The 14,139-nt window shown below is 39.3% G+C and overlaps 1 protein-coding gene across 14 annotated transcripts in view; it reads right to left on the minus strand.

Annotated features, from left to right (window-relative positions):
* The window catches only part of TENM3 (teneurin transmembrane protein 3), a 721,265-nt gene that overhangs the window by 92,885 nt on the left and 614,241 nt on the right, over positions 1–14,139 (minus strand). For 8 of the 14 annotated variants that reach the window (XM_060246496.1, XM_060246495.1, XM_060246493.1 and 5 more), the window contains one exon: positions 4,059–4,205. In XM_060246496.1, the coding sequence (XP_060102479.1) occupies positions 4,059–4,205 (147 nt within the window). Of the gene's footprint in view, positions 1–4,058; positions 4,206–5,115; positions 5,137–6,976; positions 7,004–14,139 lie in introns of all 14 variants that reach the window. The other 6 variants (XM_060246485.1, XM_060246482.1, XM_060246483.1 and 3 more) reach the window with 2 other exon arrangements.

The raw sequence follows: 14,139 nt of genomic DNA on the forward strand, positions 1-14,139 counted from the left end.
GTGGTGCTTGTAAAGTCTCTATTCTAAAAGCAGAGAATTGAGCAATCTATTTTTGGTCACTATCCAAGCTTGGAGGGACCCAGTCAGAAACCCAGTAAAGTGTTCTTATACTGGTTGGAATAAAAGAGCACTAAACCAAGGGTGGCCAAACAGCAGTTTGGGGGCCACATATGGCTCTTTCATACATATTATGTGACTCTTGAAGTCTCCACCACCCTGTCGGCTGGCTCGGAAAAGGCATTTCTCTCTCTAAATCACTAGCCAGCTGGCAGCTTGGAGAATGCATTTAAAGTTGCTTTCCTTAGTTGACCTCTTTGTCCTCCATCTATTTCCTTCCTTCCTTCCTTCCTTCCTTCCTTCCTTCTCTCAAACATCTGACGCTCGTGTCTTGCAGCTCTCAAACATATGACATTTATTCTACGTGGCTCTTAATGTTAAGCAAGTTTGGCCACTACTGTACTAAACTAAGAGATTTTTTTTTAAAAAATCACACAGCATACATAAAAAGAACTGTAGAAAAGGGATTTAGTCTTGCACGTTCTGAATACTCTCTGCTCATAAAGAAGAAACAGTCTTGTATGAATGATCTTGCCTTTTGCAAACAGAAGTTGTGGTTTGTTCTGTGAGCTCATGAAATTCTTGCATGGGTAACAAATTGCTTGCTTTTAATTGTCTTTTAACCACAGTTTTCAATTTTTTTCTCCATTCTAATGAATATTTTGAGTCAACCTAGGACATACTTTATGCCTTTGATGAAATTCGCTGTAGTACAGTATCTGCTTGTATATATGCCATAAAATGTATGTATCCACTTGTATATATGCCATAAAGAGAGGGTCATCTAATATTTGAATATAAATTTCAGTTATGTGTGTGTGTATAACATGTTTAAGGGAGTCATATTGCATATTAATTTAAGGTTGTCCTCTTTTCAAGTAAATATGGTACATGAAAGTTTACTTCACAATAAATTTGTTTGTCTTTAATTCACCACAAGACTCCTTTATGTTTTTATAGTAACAGAAGAAAATAGTTACCTTTCTGACAAATGTGTGATGCAACGTTTAAAAAATATTTTAAGACCAAATTTTAGCAGTTCTCAAAGTAAATACATGCACAGTTTTGAAAAAAATTACCTTGAAGTCTTAAAATTCCCAGCTTAATGTCAGACCTAGGTAATTTGTATTGATACAAAGATCAGTCTCTACCTTCTTTATGTTATTTAATAAAACTGTACAGTCCGCTGTACAAATTATTTTAAGATTGAAGTCTCATAGACATTAATTACAGTAAAAGAGAAGAAGGGTATGCAAAAGGTGTTTGAGTCTTACAGTAGTTTGTATTTGTACAAATTTGTGATCAGGCTCTTGGAGGGGGCTCACGGATGTTTTCATTTGTAGTTAAGTCTTTCAATGGCGCATGGGAGAGACTGTTTTTAAAAAAGCTTATGGGTTCTTCAATGCTTGTTGCTGGATCTTAAAGTAATCCAGATCTTAAATAACCAGTATAACAGAAATAAAATATCCAGAAATGGCTTTCACATGGTCCCCCCCACACCTTGCATAGAAAGCCCTCGATTAAAGAGAACATCCATATGATGACTCAATCAGAGCAGAACTTGTGGTATTCAAGAGCCCTTCCCCTTTAATTTGGTGGCAGGGGGGAATCTGTTTTTCTCTAGTTTAAAGGGAAATCTTTGGAGCAGCTCTCTTGCCACTATAGAGTTGGGATATAGCACCAAACTCTGCTTTCAAAATGGGCCACCCATCTCCACCTGTTTGTTTGGGGTTTTTTGCTTTTACCTGATGAGTTGCACTATAGTGTAGTTGTATAGCTCAGTAGAAAAAGAGAAATTGAAAGAAAAGGGAATTTCAGAGCCACAGAAGATAGCAATAGGGGTTGGAGGGGCTGAAATCAGCAGCAAGTGGAGTGGGCTTGGGCTTGGTACGCAGAGACTGTTCCCACTCATTTCCACTCTGCTTGCTGCAGCTGCTGCTGTGGAAGTGCACTTTTGCATTTTATGTGGAAATAGAGTGGCAAAGCTGCAGTACTGCAGTTGGAGCCCTCTGCTCACGACCTGAGTTCGATCCCACCAGAAGCTGGTTCAGGTAGCTGACTCCAGGTTGACTCAGCCTTCCATCCTTTCGAGGTCAGTAAAATGAGTACCCAGCTTGCTGGGAGGAAAAGTGTAGATGACTGGGGAAGGCAATGGCAAACCACCCCATAAAAAGTCTGCCATGAAAACGTTGTGAAAGCAATGTCACCCCAGAGTCAAAAATGACTGGTGCTTGCACAGGGGACTACCTTTACCTTTACTTTTTAACCAATGAAAACCTTTTAATAGGTCCATCTATGCTATTCTAGATCACAGCAGGGTCATCTTACTTCATCCTGAGTCCCATAGAATGGCTTATTCTATATACAAACAGTATCTCTACATCCTGCTCAATTATAGATACTACATATGTTGGTCCAACTATGAATGTCTGAGCATACAAATGTCTTCATGAAGCCCTATATATGTACAAATGTATGCATATATACTTTTTATACATCATTAGGTATGTTAGGCAAAAAGCAAAATCTTGGTTGTGCTTATGGAAGATGTGATTTGCTTAGACATATGTCTGTATGAAGAGGGTGGGGGTGTCACTGGGCACGTTTTCCCTTATTTTTAGACATGCAGAGTTGGACCCACTTGAAATAATTGAGCATGGCTATTGTTTGGAGATTTAGACTAGGCTCTTGAAGACCCAGATTTCAATCCCCACTCCGCTATGGAAGTTCACTGAGAGGCCTTGGGCCAGTCACCCTCTTTTGATCTAACCTATTTCAAAAAGGTTTTTATTATAGGGAAAAATCAGAGGAGGGGAGAATACTGTTCTAAGTCACTTTGGATCCACTGGGGAGGAATGTGGAGTGTAGATGTCTGTGGAAGCCCAGGTGAAACAGCAGCGGATCATTTTCTCGTGCACACAGCACACAGGTCTCCTCTGCCTCAGAATATATGACTTCATATATAAAAATCATGGATTTTTTTTAAAAAAATAAAACAATTAAAAGAAAAATGGAAAACTGCTAAGAGTGGGTAAGTCTCTTTTGACCCCCTTATACTAAGGAGTCAGAAGATTCCAAACTAACTAGGCCAGTAATCCTCTGGCTGCTTAGCAACCCTCTTTATGGCAGTGGATTAGAGATGCATTCCTGTTAGAGCAGGTCTTGGTTCCTATCTTGGCTCACAAAACCACAGAAGTTTGTGATAGGCAAGGAGGCTCCATTCAACCGGCAGAGTCAAAAGTTGCACAAGTCTGGGCTAGGGACTTACTCAGGTGAAAAAAAAGAGCTGGAATCAGAACGCAGCACAATTAATGGAGCATGCTGTGGGAATGGTGCACAAAGAACATGAGTCTATTTGAAATCGTAAATGGGGGTGGGGGAAAATTAAGATAAAAGAAAATATAGTAATGGAAGGCAAGGGAGAATATGACTGTGTAAATGTAGTTCCTCAAAATTCCTGAAGTTCTTCAACAATGAGCTGAAGGCAGAAGGACACAGCAACAAGTGAAAGCTGGAGTCAGACAAGAAAAAGTTTTCATGCTAACAATATACACAGTGGGATTAGATTGTTTCTAACAATGGCTCTTTGGGAAACATGAAGTTCTTACCAAATTGCATCTCAAAAAATATTTCCATATACAGCTTGAAAAATTTGCCTGAATGTGGATTTCACAACTGTTCTTTGTTGGTATGCAGCTTTATTTTAACGCTCACTGAATTACAATGTTATTTTTGCCCTTAGGTAAAATACTACCACTTGGAACCTAATGTTCACTAATGGATTTCGATGTACACATTTTGCCGGCTGTAACCGTCACTTAAGGATTTGATAGCATACTAAATGAAGGCAATAAATGTTGTAACACATTCCTGCATGTATCTCATCACAGGTAGTAAAAGCTCTATATCATTCTCACAGCAGTATTTTTTCACCTGATTGGGAAGCCGATAATTTTACAATTTTTTAAAGCAGTGGAGGAATTTCACTGCGCAACTCTTACCTCCTTCATTGTCCTTGCTATCGGTACATAAAGTTTCCATGGCGACATCACATCCTGCTCCTCTCCATCCTGGCTGACAAACACAATGCCAGCCATTTTGGTCCAGAGTACATCTTCCATTGCTATTACATAAACCAGGACATCCTTCTGTCAAAACAGACAAAAAGAGATACTAATGTAATTTGAATATTACAATGACTTTCAATCTAATCAAAATACAAACAGGGGACACTTACTGGGAACAGGCCTTCAGAACAGCACATATACCGTAATTGCACATGGAGAGTAACAGCAACACTACCTGGGATTCTAATTCTTAACTAAGTGGCATCTTTGATTGATCTGACACTTGAGACACCACTTACCTGTGCAGGCAGGAAATATATCCAAGAAACCTTTAAATACCTGCAGGCCAGACAAAATTATGTTTTCAGCAGAGCAGCAGGCAACGTGAGCATAGCATACAACACAGCGGCTAGATAAAACAATAGGGCTTCTGCACTTATAGAGTAGATAATTATTTGCTGTGGATGTGTTGTTGCTTCTTAATAGTATAGATTTTGTTAAGCTTCTTTTCATTTTAAATAAATCCTTTGAAATTCTGAGGTTGGTAAGCTCTTCTGCTCTCAGCAAAAAAAAAAAAAGAACATTAATTTCATCTGGTCTCAGAGTTGCCGTGTATTCATGTGAAATTACAGTGCATTAAATAATTGCACAAAGTATAGGTCAATTTCAATGACTATACTTTATGCCAAAAAGTACATTCCTTTTCACAGAATAAGCAAAGCCCAGGAAAGAGTGAAGCAGCTTAGCATCTATTCTAACAAACATTAGGATTCAGGCTGCATACGGATGGGACAGGACTGACAGGATTTCCAACTAAATGTAATAGCTGTGCGTATTTGATTACTTAGGACGGACAAAATGAAATACCATAAGGACCACAATAAAACATTGATAGACTGAACAAAAACACGGTAGTGACGTGCTTCAAGACAGATAGCAGAGAGTGATTTTTTTGTGTGTGACAATCTCCCTAAGGCTTTTGTGCTGTTACCTTTATATCCTATCTTGTCTGCTTTTATGGCCAAGGAGGGAAAATTTGGGAAACAATTAAAATTATTTAATATATCCAAAAAAATCTGTTTTTTTAAAAAAAATCTAACATTGCATCAAAAACAGTATCTGTCACTTCCTGCTGATGAAAACCTGGCATGCAGCCAACATGACCTGTATGAGGATGATGACAGTTCATAAATATGTAGAATTCTGGTATTCCTTATCTATAACTCTGGTAAGACATTCACATAAGCAAGTACAGAAGCAGAACTATAATCAGTGGCTACAAATCAGATATCTCAGGACACAGCAGTTATTTGTAACTCTATACAGCATGAAAGATAAATTGTGCCACCACCTTTTAAAGTTTTATCTCTCTACTGCCTCTGGGAGCTAGAATACTCTCCTGTTCCTGTTGCTTGCACTTGTGCTTGAAAGCATCTTTTTCTTGTGGCTACTAGTGCTTTTGGAATTATCAGTGTACTCCTTTCTTCTCCTACGCAGCACAAATGAAAAGGGTATTTCTATGGGCATCAATTGCCTTTAGTAAAATTAGTACTTACAGATGGAAGGGGACCATAGTAGCATCTCACGACAAGGTATGATGAAGTTATATTTATGGCTATCATGTCACAATGCCAGGCTAAGATTAGTTTAGGCTGCCCGTTTTTCATTAGATATATTTGCTATCTGCATGTTTTAATTTCACACAGAATAAGGTAAATTTGACTTCTCAAGTTACTTTCTTCCGCTTTGCTTACATAGGACATGCAGTTTTATCTGTCCTATTGGCAAATGATTGTGGACAAAACTTGAATGTAACAGATTATGTGAAAGCCTGGATATTGCCATGAATATTGCCATATTCTAATGAAAAAGCACAAATAAGGCATAGAAGAAAGGCAATCTGGAACAGGGGGAGTACTAATGAGAATTAAATATATATATTTCTTTGCCAAACTTCTAACTTAACTGAAGATATGGAACATTTGCTGTTTAAAGGTACATCCTACTGTTTAGCAAAAAGTCAACTGCATTAACTTTGTTATCCTCAGTACTACTAACTCCATTGCAAAGTATTTTATTACAAGCCAGATTGTTTTAGGACAACAGAATACATCCAGTAATAAAAGCACACTGGAACAATCTTAAAAAAATTATTTCACCCATTTAGTGAGCTTGTTATTAATTTCAGTGGCCACAGTCCAAAAATACCATTTCAATTAATATTTTGATTGTGCATGGGGTATTTTCAGATCCCCTTTCCAATGGCCAATGCACCCATCAAAACCCTATGCCATATGTAGTGTTGCTACTGAAAAAATTATCGTGCCCCCATATGAGTACAGTGAGCTTTCTGATTGCAGAGAAAAAGAAAAGGGGTTGGCACCACAAGTTATTATTAAATACTTATTTAATGTATCTCAATATATTTCTTGAAGTTATGACTTTTTAAATAATTCCACAAACTCTTCATTTTTCTTATCTTTGTATATATTCTTATCTTTATATATAATGCTTAGGAGATTCCTTCCAGCAGGAAAAGCTAGGAGGTTTAAAAAAATAACCACAAACAGCAAATGCATGACTTATCTTCAATTTTTTGATATCATCATATCTTATCCATCTATACGGGAATACTGAAATTTACAAATTGCATATAAAATGCTAAGGGATGACAAAAACATTAAAAGTCTTCATCTCTTATATTAGAGCCACATGGAAAGTAACATGAATGAAATCTGTAATTCATGGAACACAGAAGAATATGTTGGCTTTTTGCCAAGTCTAGTGGAATGGTTGCTATAATATACACAGAGATCGATGAAGCATGTCAAGGAAGAGCAAATATACAGTACCTTTAACTATCTTATCCAAATAGTGAGCTTGAGAATTAAAAAGAAAGAAAGAACAAGACAGAAATTTCAGAAGAGTCAGGTAGGACAGGAACCATTCAGAATTCACATATAGAAAGGGCAGCAATTAGCTGAAAAGAGGAACTTTATATGGAACAGAAGACCAGTTTATTGTGGATTAAACTCTGAATACATTTCACCACTTTAAAGATACATGATTTCTTCCTATAGTGAATAAAGTCAGACTGAATTAAGTGCTCAGCATAATTTTAAAGATGCATCTTCATATCCAAGGGGGTGGGGGGAAACACCAGCTTTCTTTGCACCTACCTGGTTGTTCATTTTCATCATGCCTTGTATTTTATATAGAGCAAATCTATCCACAGGGATCTAACATTTTTCCCCACTAGTTTTTAGAGCAATTATGTATTGTGTACCTTAGAATTCAGGCCGAACTAGACAAATGTATATTGGATTTTATTCCACTTCTCCAGTTTGGGCATGATAATCCATATTTCTGACTCCCTACCGTAGCCATTTTATTTCTGGAAAAAGAGGTGCCGGAACTCTCAAGAGGAAAATATAGGAGAAACACACAAGTGACCTTCATGAACTTTTAAACATTTTTAAAAGAATTCTGATTCCACTAAGAGGTCCTGGAACTCCATTCCATTGTGTTCCCCAAGAAAAAAAGCCCTGCTACTGATCAGCCAATTATGCAAAACATTGAACTTAATTATTCTTATTGGAAGCTACAGTGCAGCAGCAATGCAGTAGAAAACTAAAAGATAGTTTTAAATTTGAAACTTGAGCTGAGGTATACATATGTATAATATAATATAAATGCTTAACATATCAAATAAATACAAGAACAAAATTTGAGTGTGGTGGCACCTTTAAGACCAACGAAGTTTTGCTCAAGGTATATGATTTGATGTGTAAGCATTCTTCTTCAGTATCTGAGGACATGTGCATCCACACAAAAATGTATACCTTGAACAAAACTTTGTTGGTCTTAAAGGTGCCACCACACTCAAACTTGTTCTGCTGCTTCAGACAAACATGGCTACTCACCTGTATCTAAAATAAATACAAGTTGCTCATACTGAGACCACTTAAATATTGACATTTCAAATAAAGATTAATGTATTTTTTTACAAGGGAGAGCAATGGTTAACTAATAAGTGTAAAAAGTTTATTATTAGAAGGAAATGATTAATCTACATGTCATGTATCCCATTCCCCAGTCACTTAATCTGGGTGAGAGCTCATGTTTAGTTTAAGTGATAGTTTACATGACAGAATTCTCACATTCCAAGTTGCCTGGGCAACTGTCCAATGTGTTTTAATGAGAACTATTATGATAAGAGATCTGTTATGGCAGTTTCACACATTCAGGTTATTAAAATGCAGCTTTAATTAACATGTGTAGTCGCTCTCAGTATTAGTGTAGCTGAACCTGTTTTATTCTTATGAAAGAGCCATTCTATATATCATGGACAACAGGATGCCAGAATTCTAGTATTTATCACTTCAGATGGCAAGTGGGTAGTCATGTTTTTGGATACTTCCCCCCCCCCCCCAAAAAAAAACTCCTTGCTTGTAGCATTCTAGCATATCAGGGACAAGCTACCCTTTGTGCCCTGCAGTCCTGATGGAGTACAGATAGTAAGTTTAGAAGAGATTGTAATAGAACAGAGTCATCAGCCTATATAGATATGCTATACCTAGGTTCTATAGGTAATAACCAACACCTTTCCTAGATGGTAACAGGGAACATATTGAGGTTTTGGTATAATTGTGAGGAAAAACCCCTTACAGAACACTGTGATCACCACCTTGGTTGCTAGAGCACCTTGAGAAGTCGCTCACACACGTCTGGCCAGAGAGTGTGAGTGAACCTATCCAGGGGCGAAAGGGACCTATGCAGTACTGGTAGCCAGAACTCTAAGAAGGCACTCAGGAGCGGAGGAGACTGCGCCGCCAGGAGCTATCCAGGCGAACGGTTTTGAAGCACTGACCATGGAATCCACTGTGGAGGGCTAACACCACATGCAGCCATCTTCCTACCAGGCCAGACTCCATTCCAGCGAAGCGAACAGCTCACGTAATCAGCAGATGTCATCTGTGATTGCAAGCCATCAACCCACCCCAGGCGTGGTTAATCGTCCAACCGCCACTGTCTTTGTCCAACGGAACTCAAGACAAAGACAGATGCCAAGAAGACAGAAGAAGAGGAAGACCATCTTCAGCCTGAGCCAAGTTCCTTTGTGTGAACCGGGTGTTACCTTAGACAATAATTTGGCCCTCTATTGTCACCCTTTGGATAACTCAAGCATACCTCCACCCAGTGATTTCCCTTATTCTTCTCTTTGTTATCCCCTTGGAACATCCCCACCCTGGTCCATTTCAACCTGAAAGTTCACTCAGGTATCCAGGATCCAAGTCTGTTCATTGGTCAGGAATGGGCACCCAATTAGGTGACACCAATGAACTTTCTATTGGCTCTCGCAGTAGTCCAGCCCTTATGGTCACTGCGAAGCCTCTCCTTTTTGGGAGGTCATGCATCAGCTGACCACTTTCCTTCTCCCTCGTACCTCCCATCCCCTAAGGGCTCAAGGTAGTCCTTATAACCTGTGGACTAGCTACCCACAGGTGTGCTTCTAGCAGTATCCCAATTCCACTGTCTAGATCCATCCCCGATTCTAAGGCCAAGTTTCAGGTCCTCTCTCCCACTTCCTTGCTCGTCGCCATTGCAGCCTTCCTTGAAGACTATGATCAGTAAATATCACCCTGTTTGTCTACCCATGTGTTGTCTCTATCTCTCTCTCTATTTTTCTTAGGACTGTATGTGTGTTTTATGAGTATTTTATCTTGTATGTAAGCCTATATTTTCTGGAATAAATTTTAATTGTTTTACTTAATTAGAGTCCCTAATATTTTAAGCATTAATTTCTAGACGTGGAATCCTGTATACACAGGTAAAAGATCCTGATTAAGCCAGGTGCCTACCTGACAATTCCCCATCCTCATTTTGAGGGCATTTTGGCTTATATAATGTACTGACACTCCTCTTCTCAGGAAGACTACAGGATGCTGCACTAGCTGATACTTCTAAGTGAATACTCGAAGATGCCCTATAATGAATCAGTCAATATTAGTCTACTCAAAATGGCAGTGGCTCTCTAGGGTCTCAGACCTTTAACATCACCTACTACCTGGTCCTTTAACTGCAGATGCCAGGGACTGAACCTGACACCTTCTGCACAAAGATGCTCTACTAATGAGCTGCAGAATCTCCATAGTTACTGATCTGCGTAACTGATATATTCATAGAGAATATATTACATCACCTAGGTTACAGTTATAAAAGCATGAATGATGGTCAGTTAAGTCTGAAGTTGAGAGAAATGGCTTCAACTACTAGATGAGGCAGGTAGGAAGCTGTTGGACCCTGGGGGGAGGGGCTTGTTAAAATTTCACTTCCACCAATGAACAGATGGACTCAAAGACAGGAATGGAGGTGTGGGTGTTTTTTTGGTGGGGGGGGGGGCAAGCAGGGCCAGTGCCATGCTTTTGGGGGCCCTAGGTGAGGCTACCTACTTGCACCTTGCCCCCAGCAGGATCCAGTGCTCCTTAGTGCACCTGCTCTCTTCCCCCCTGCTGGCCCCGGGTTTAAGACCTGCAGTCTCTGGCCTTGGGAGGATGCTGGGGCAGAAAGTATTATCAGGCCAACAGCCCTTTGGCACTTCAGGCAAAGCCACAAGAACTTTTAAAAGTATCATAAGACTCCTTGTACTATAAGACTCCCTGTAGTTGTAGCTGCAGCATACTCCTTGTACCATAAGACTCGTTATAGTTTTAGCTGCAGCATACTACTTTGGCTGCTCCTCCAAAATCTGTCAGCTCCTGCATATCAAAATGCAGTTAAAAGCACAGGACGCAAGCCTGGGCTCAGGTTTTATTTATTCATCATTACTAAAAAAAAAAAAATCATTTGATGCTCTGACCCAAGAAAGACAATTCTTACATTTATAACAGATGTGACTATTCAGAAAAAAACAAGAACTAGGATTGAAGAGTCCCACACTCAAGTCTCCACTAAGCCATGAAATCCAACCTGCCGGCATAGAGTTGGCTGGCAGGGGAATCCCCAGCCCCAAAGAGCCCGATTACATTCAATGCAATGACAGCACCTGGAAGTGACATCATTGCACTGGGCATGTTGTGCAGGGGACACTCTAGCAATTTGGGTAGAAACTATGACACCATAAAGTTTTTACCCAAATTGCTAGAGTGCTTCCCCCCCCGCACAACATACCCAGTGCAATGACGTCACTTCTGAGTGATGCCATTGCACTGAGCATGCAAAGCACGCAAGAGAAACTCCCCCCCGCTGGGAGCCAGGTAAGATCTGGCAACCCTACTATAAAGTGATAATACAACAAAAAAGGAAGTGATCTACAATGAAAAGGGAAGCCTTTGCAGTAGGATGACTTTCCATGAGGGAAAGAGTGGGTTTGGAACAGCAGACCTGAGGAAGTAAATGAACATTGTAAATAAGGTATAGCTGGGGGAAAACTATGTGCGAAAACAAAGATTTCCTAGAAGAAGCAATAAAACATTTGCAGCCATTGTGGAGGTTTTTGAGGGATGGGCTAGACTGGAGCAAAAGTTAAGGCTACAAAAAGGGGAAGAGAAGGGCCACACAGCACTATAACGGAAAAGACTTGTATACATGGGGAGGGACGGTGGCTTAGTGGTAGAACATCTGCTTGGTAAGCAGAAGGTCCCAGGTTCAATCCCTGGCATCTCCAAAAAGGGTCCAGGCAAGTAGGCGTGAAAATCCTCAGCTTGAGACCCTGGAGAGCCGCTGCCAGTCTGAGAAGACAATACTGACTTTGATGGACCAAGGGTCTGATTCAGTATAAGGCAGCTTCATATGTTCATATGTGCATTTCAGTGTTTGCACCTGTGCACTGGAAGGAACACAGGTGATAAGAAAGTGAGGTAAGTAAGGATGGCAGAAGACCATGTTAATCTATCTGCTTGGCCCTCAGTTTCACTTCAATTCATTTTACAAAATAAAACAAAAACTGACGAAAATAATCTATTCCGAAAATTACAGTGCCTAAAAAAATGACAGAGGTAAGGGCATTACATCCTTTCGTTGCTCATTGCTTCTCTGCTCCAAATTGTTCCTTGGCAGCTATCCCACAGAATTCCAAATGTATTTGTTCTAAAGTAGAAACATCTTTCTAAAGGTCAGGGGAAGAGGGACCGCTCTGGGGAGGTGATGACAGGGAAGGGGAAAGGTTTACTTACCCTTCCACTACTTCTCTACTTTGCATTATTTCCTGGCCCACCTGCTTTTTGTGAACAAGAGGTTATTGTGATAAGCATCTGTTACACATTCAAATACCAAATTTAGCCGTTTGAGTTCTTAATATTGTTTCAGTAGTGAAAACAATGTTCAATTTCTGATTTAGGGATTTTTAAATTTAAAGTAACATGGATGAGTTATGCTTGCTCCTTCCCTGTTATTACTTTAGTTCCTGTGTGTGCATGCGCCTGTGTATATAATTTACCCACAGTGGAATCTGTGAATACCACATAATTTCAGTAACTTGTATGTACCACCAAAACCTATTTTCACTATCAAAGTTCAGACTTCTCTGGTAGCGACGATAATGTAAAAACAACTTAAGCCTCCCAGCAACTCAAGTACACCAATGTCTTCTATAAGGAACTAATGCAAGAAACACTAACTTGCAAAGAGGACACAAATATACTGGCAAAGACAACTGTAATTTCTCATGCACTGAATTTCTAAACCTAGCAGGAACATTCTCATTTATTAGTACTTTTTTTACAACAGGTCTCAGAGCAAGCTTTCTTAAATTTAATGTTTTTATTAGCCTACCATTAGAGATGTAAGTAGGTATCCTCCTTATATTATTCATGTGCTAGCTCCTGTAGATATGACAGAATAGCTAAAGTCTGTGAATAAGTGTATATTAAATCCATTTATTCCAATCAGCTCCTGTTTAAATCAGCATGAACAGCATGCCCAGTGATTTGATGTTCCTTAATTGGTACTCACTGCACTGTTTTATTACTGATTACCCTGTCATAAAGGATTATAGCAGTGACATAATTTTCAATGCAGTATAACAAGTTCAGGCTCATATTAGTTTATTCATACTCTTTATGAGATAACTTTCACATACTATGGCCAGGACTAGAATTAATAAAAAAAATACTAAGCACCCTGTTTACTTTAATAGCTTCTCAAGATGATTGTCAGACAAGAGCTCACATTAGATGTAAAATATTTACCTTGGTGCTAACAACTGATCTCCCTGTCCTTCACCATGGAATTTAAATAAGACTTGCAGGCAAGCTTGGAATCCACTAGCACCTTTAAAACCAACAGAGTTTTATTCAGAATGTAAGATTTCGTGCATGCACACTTCATCAGACAATGAAATGGGGTGCAATGAGCTGTGTTACATATAGCAGGTGGGCAGTGGTTAAGCATGCACACATTAACAAATTTAAAGAGCATCAAGTTTGGTCTGAATAGCATATGCATGGGACAACACCAAAGGCAGTAAACAATGAAGGAAGTGAACAACGAAGGCAGTAAACATACCAGAATTGAAGAAAGATGCTGCGAGTGTCACGAGGCAATAAATGCAGAGTCTGTTAATTGCTCTATTGCTCCTCAAGCCTGGGTTAAACTGAGAACATGTTTTTCTCAAAGGTGTTCCTGCCCACCTAATTTACTCTTTAACATGCAGCACACATTATAAACATCATTCCAATCTGTTAATTTCAACATTTTTCCTATTGTATTCTAACTTTGTATTATTTTGCATACTTAATCACTGCCCACCAGCTATGTGTTGCACTGCTCACTGTACCCCATTTAATCGTCTGATAAAGTGTACACACACAAGAAAGCTTACATTCTGAATAAAACTTTGTTGGTCTTAAAGGTGCTACTGGACTCCAGCTTTGTTCTATTGCTTCAGACCAACACGGCTGTTCACCTGGATCTACTTGCAGGCAAGTTTGTAAGAGAAATTCTTAACAGCCAATTTTGTTAGATATAAGAGTGGTAAGTGTGAAGGATTGGGTGCAATGAATGGCACAATAGGCAA

This window comes from Heteronotia binoei, chromosome 9, assembly GCF_032191835.1.
Source record: "Heteronotia binoei isolate CCM8104 ecotype False Entrance Well chromosome 9, APGP_CSIRO_Hbin_v1, whole genome shotgun sequence".
Taxonomy (NCBI): domain Eukaryota; kingdom Metazoa; phylum Chordata; class Lepidosauria; order Squamata; family Gekkonidae; genus Heteronotia; species Heteronotia binoei.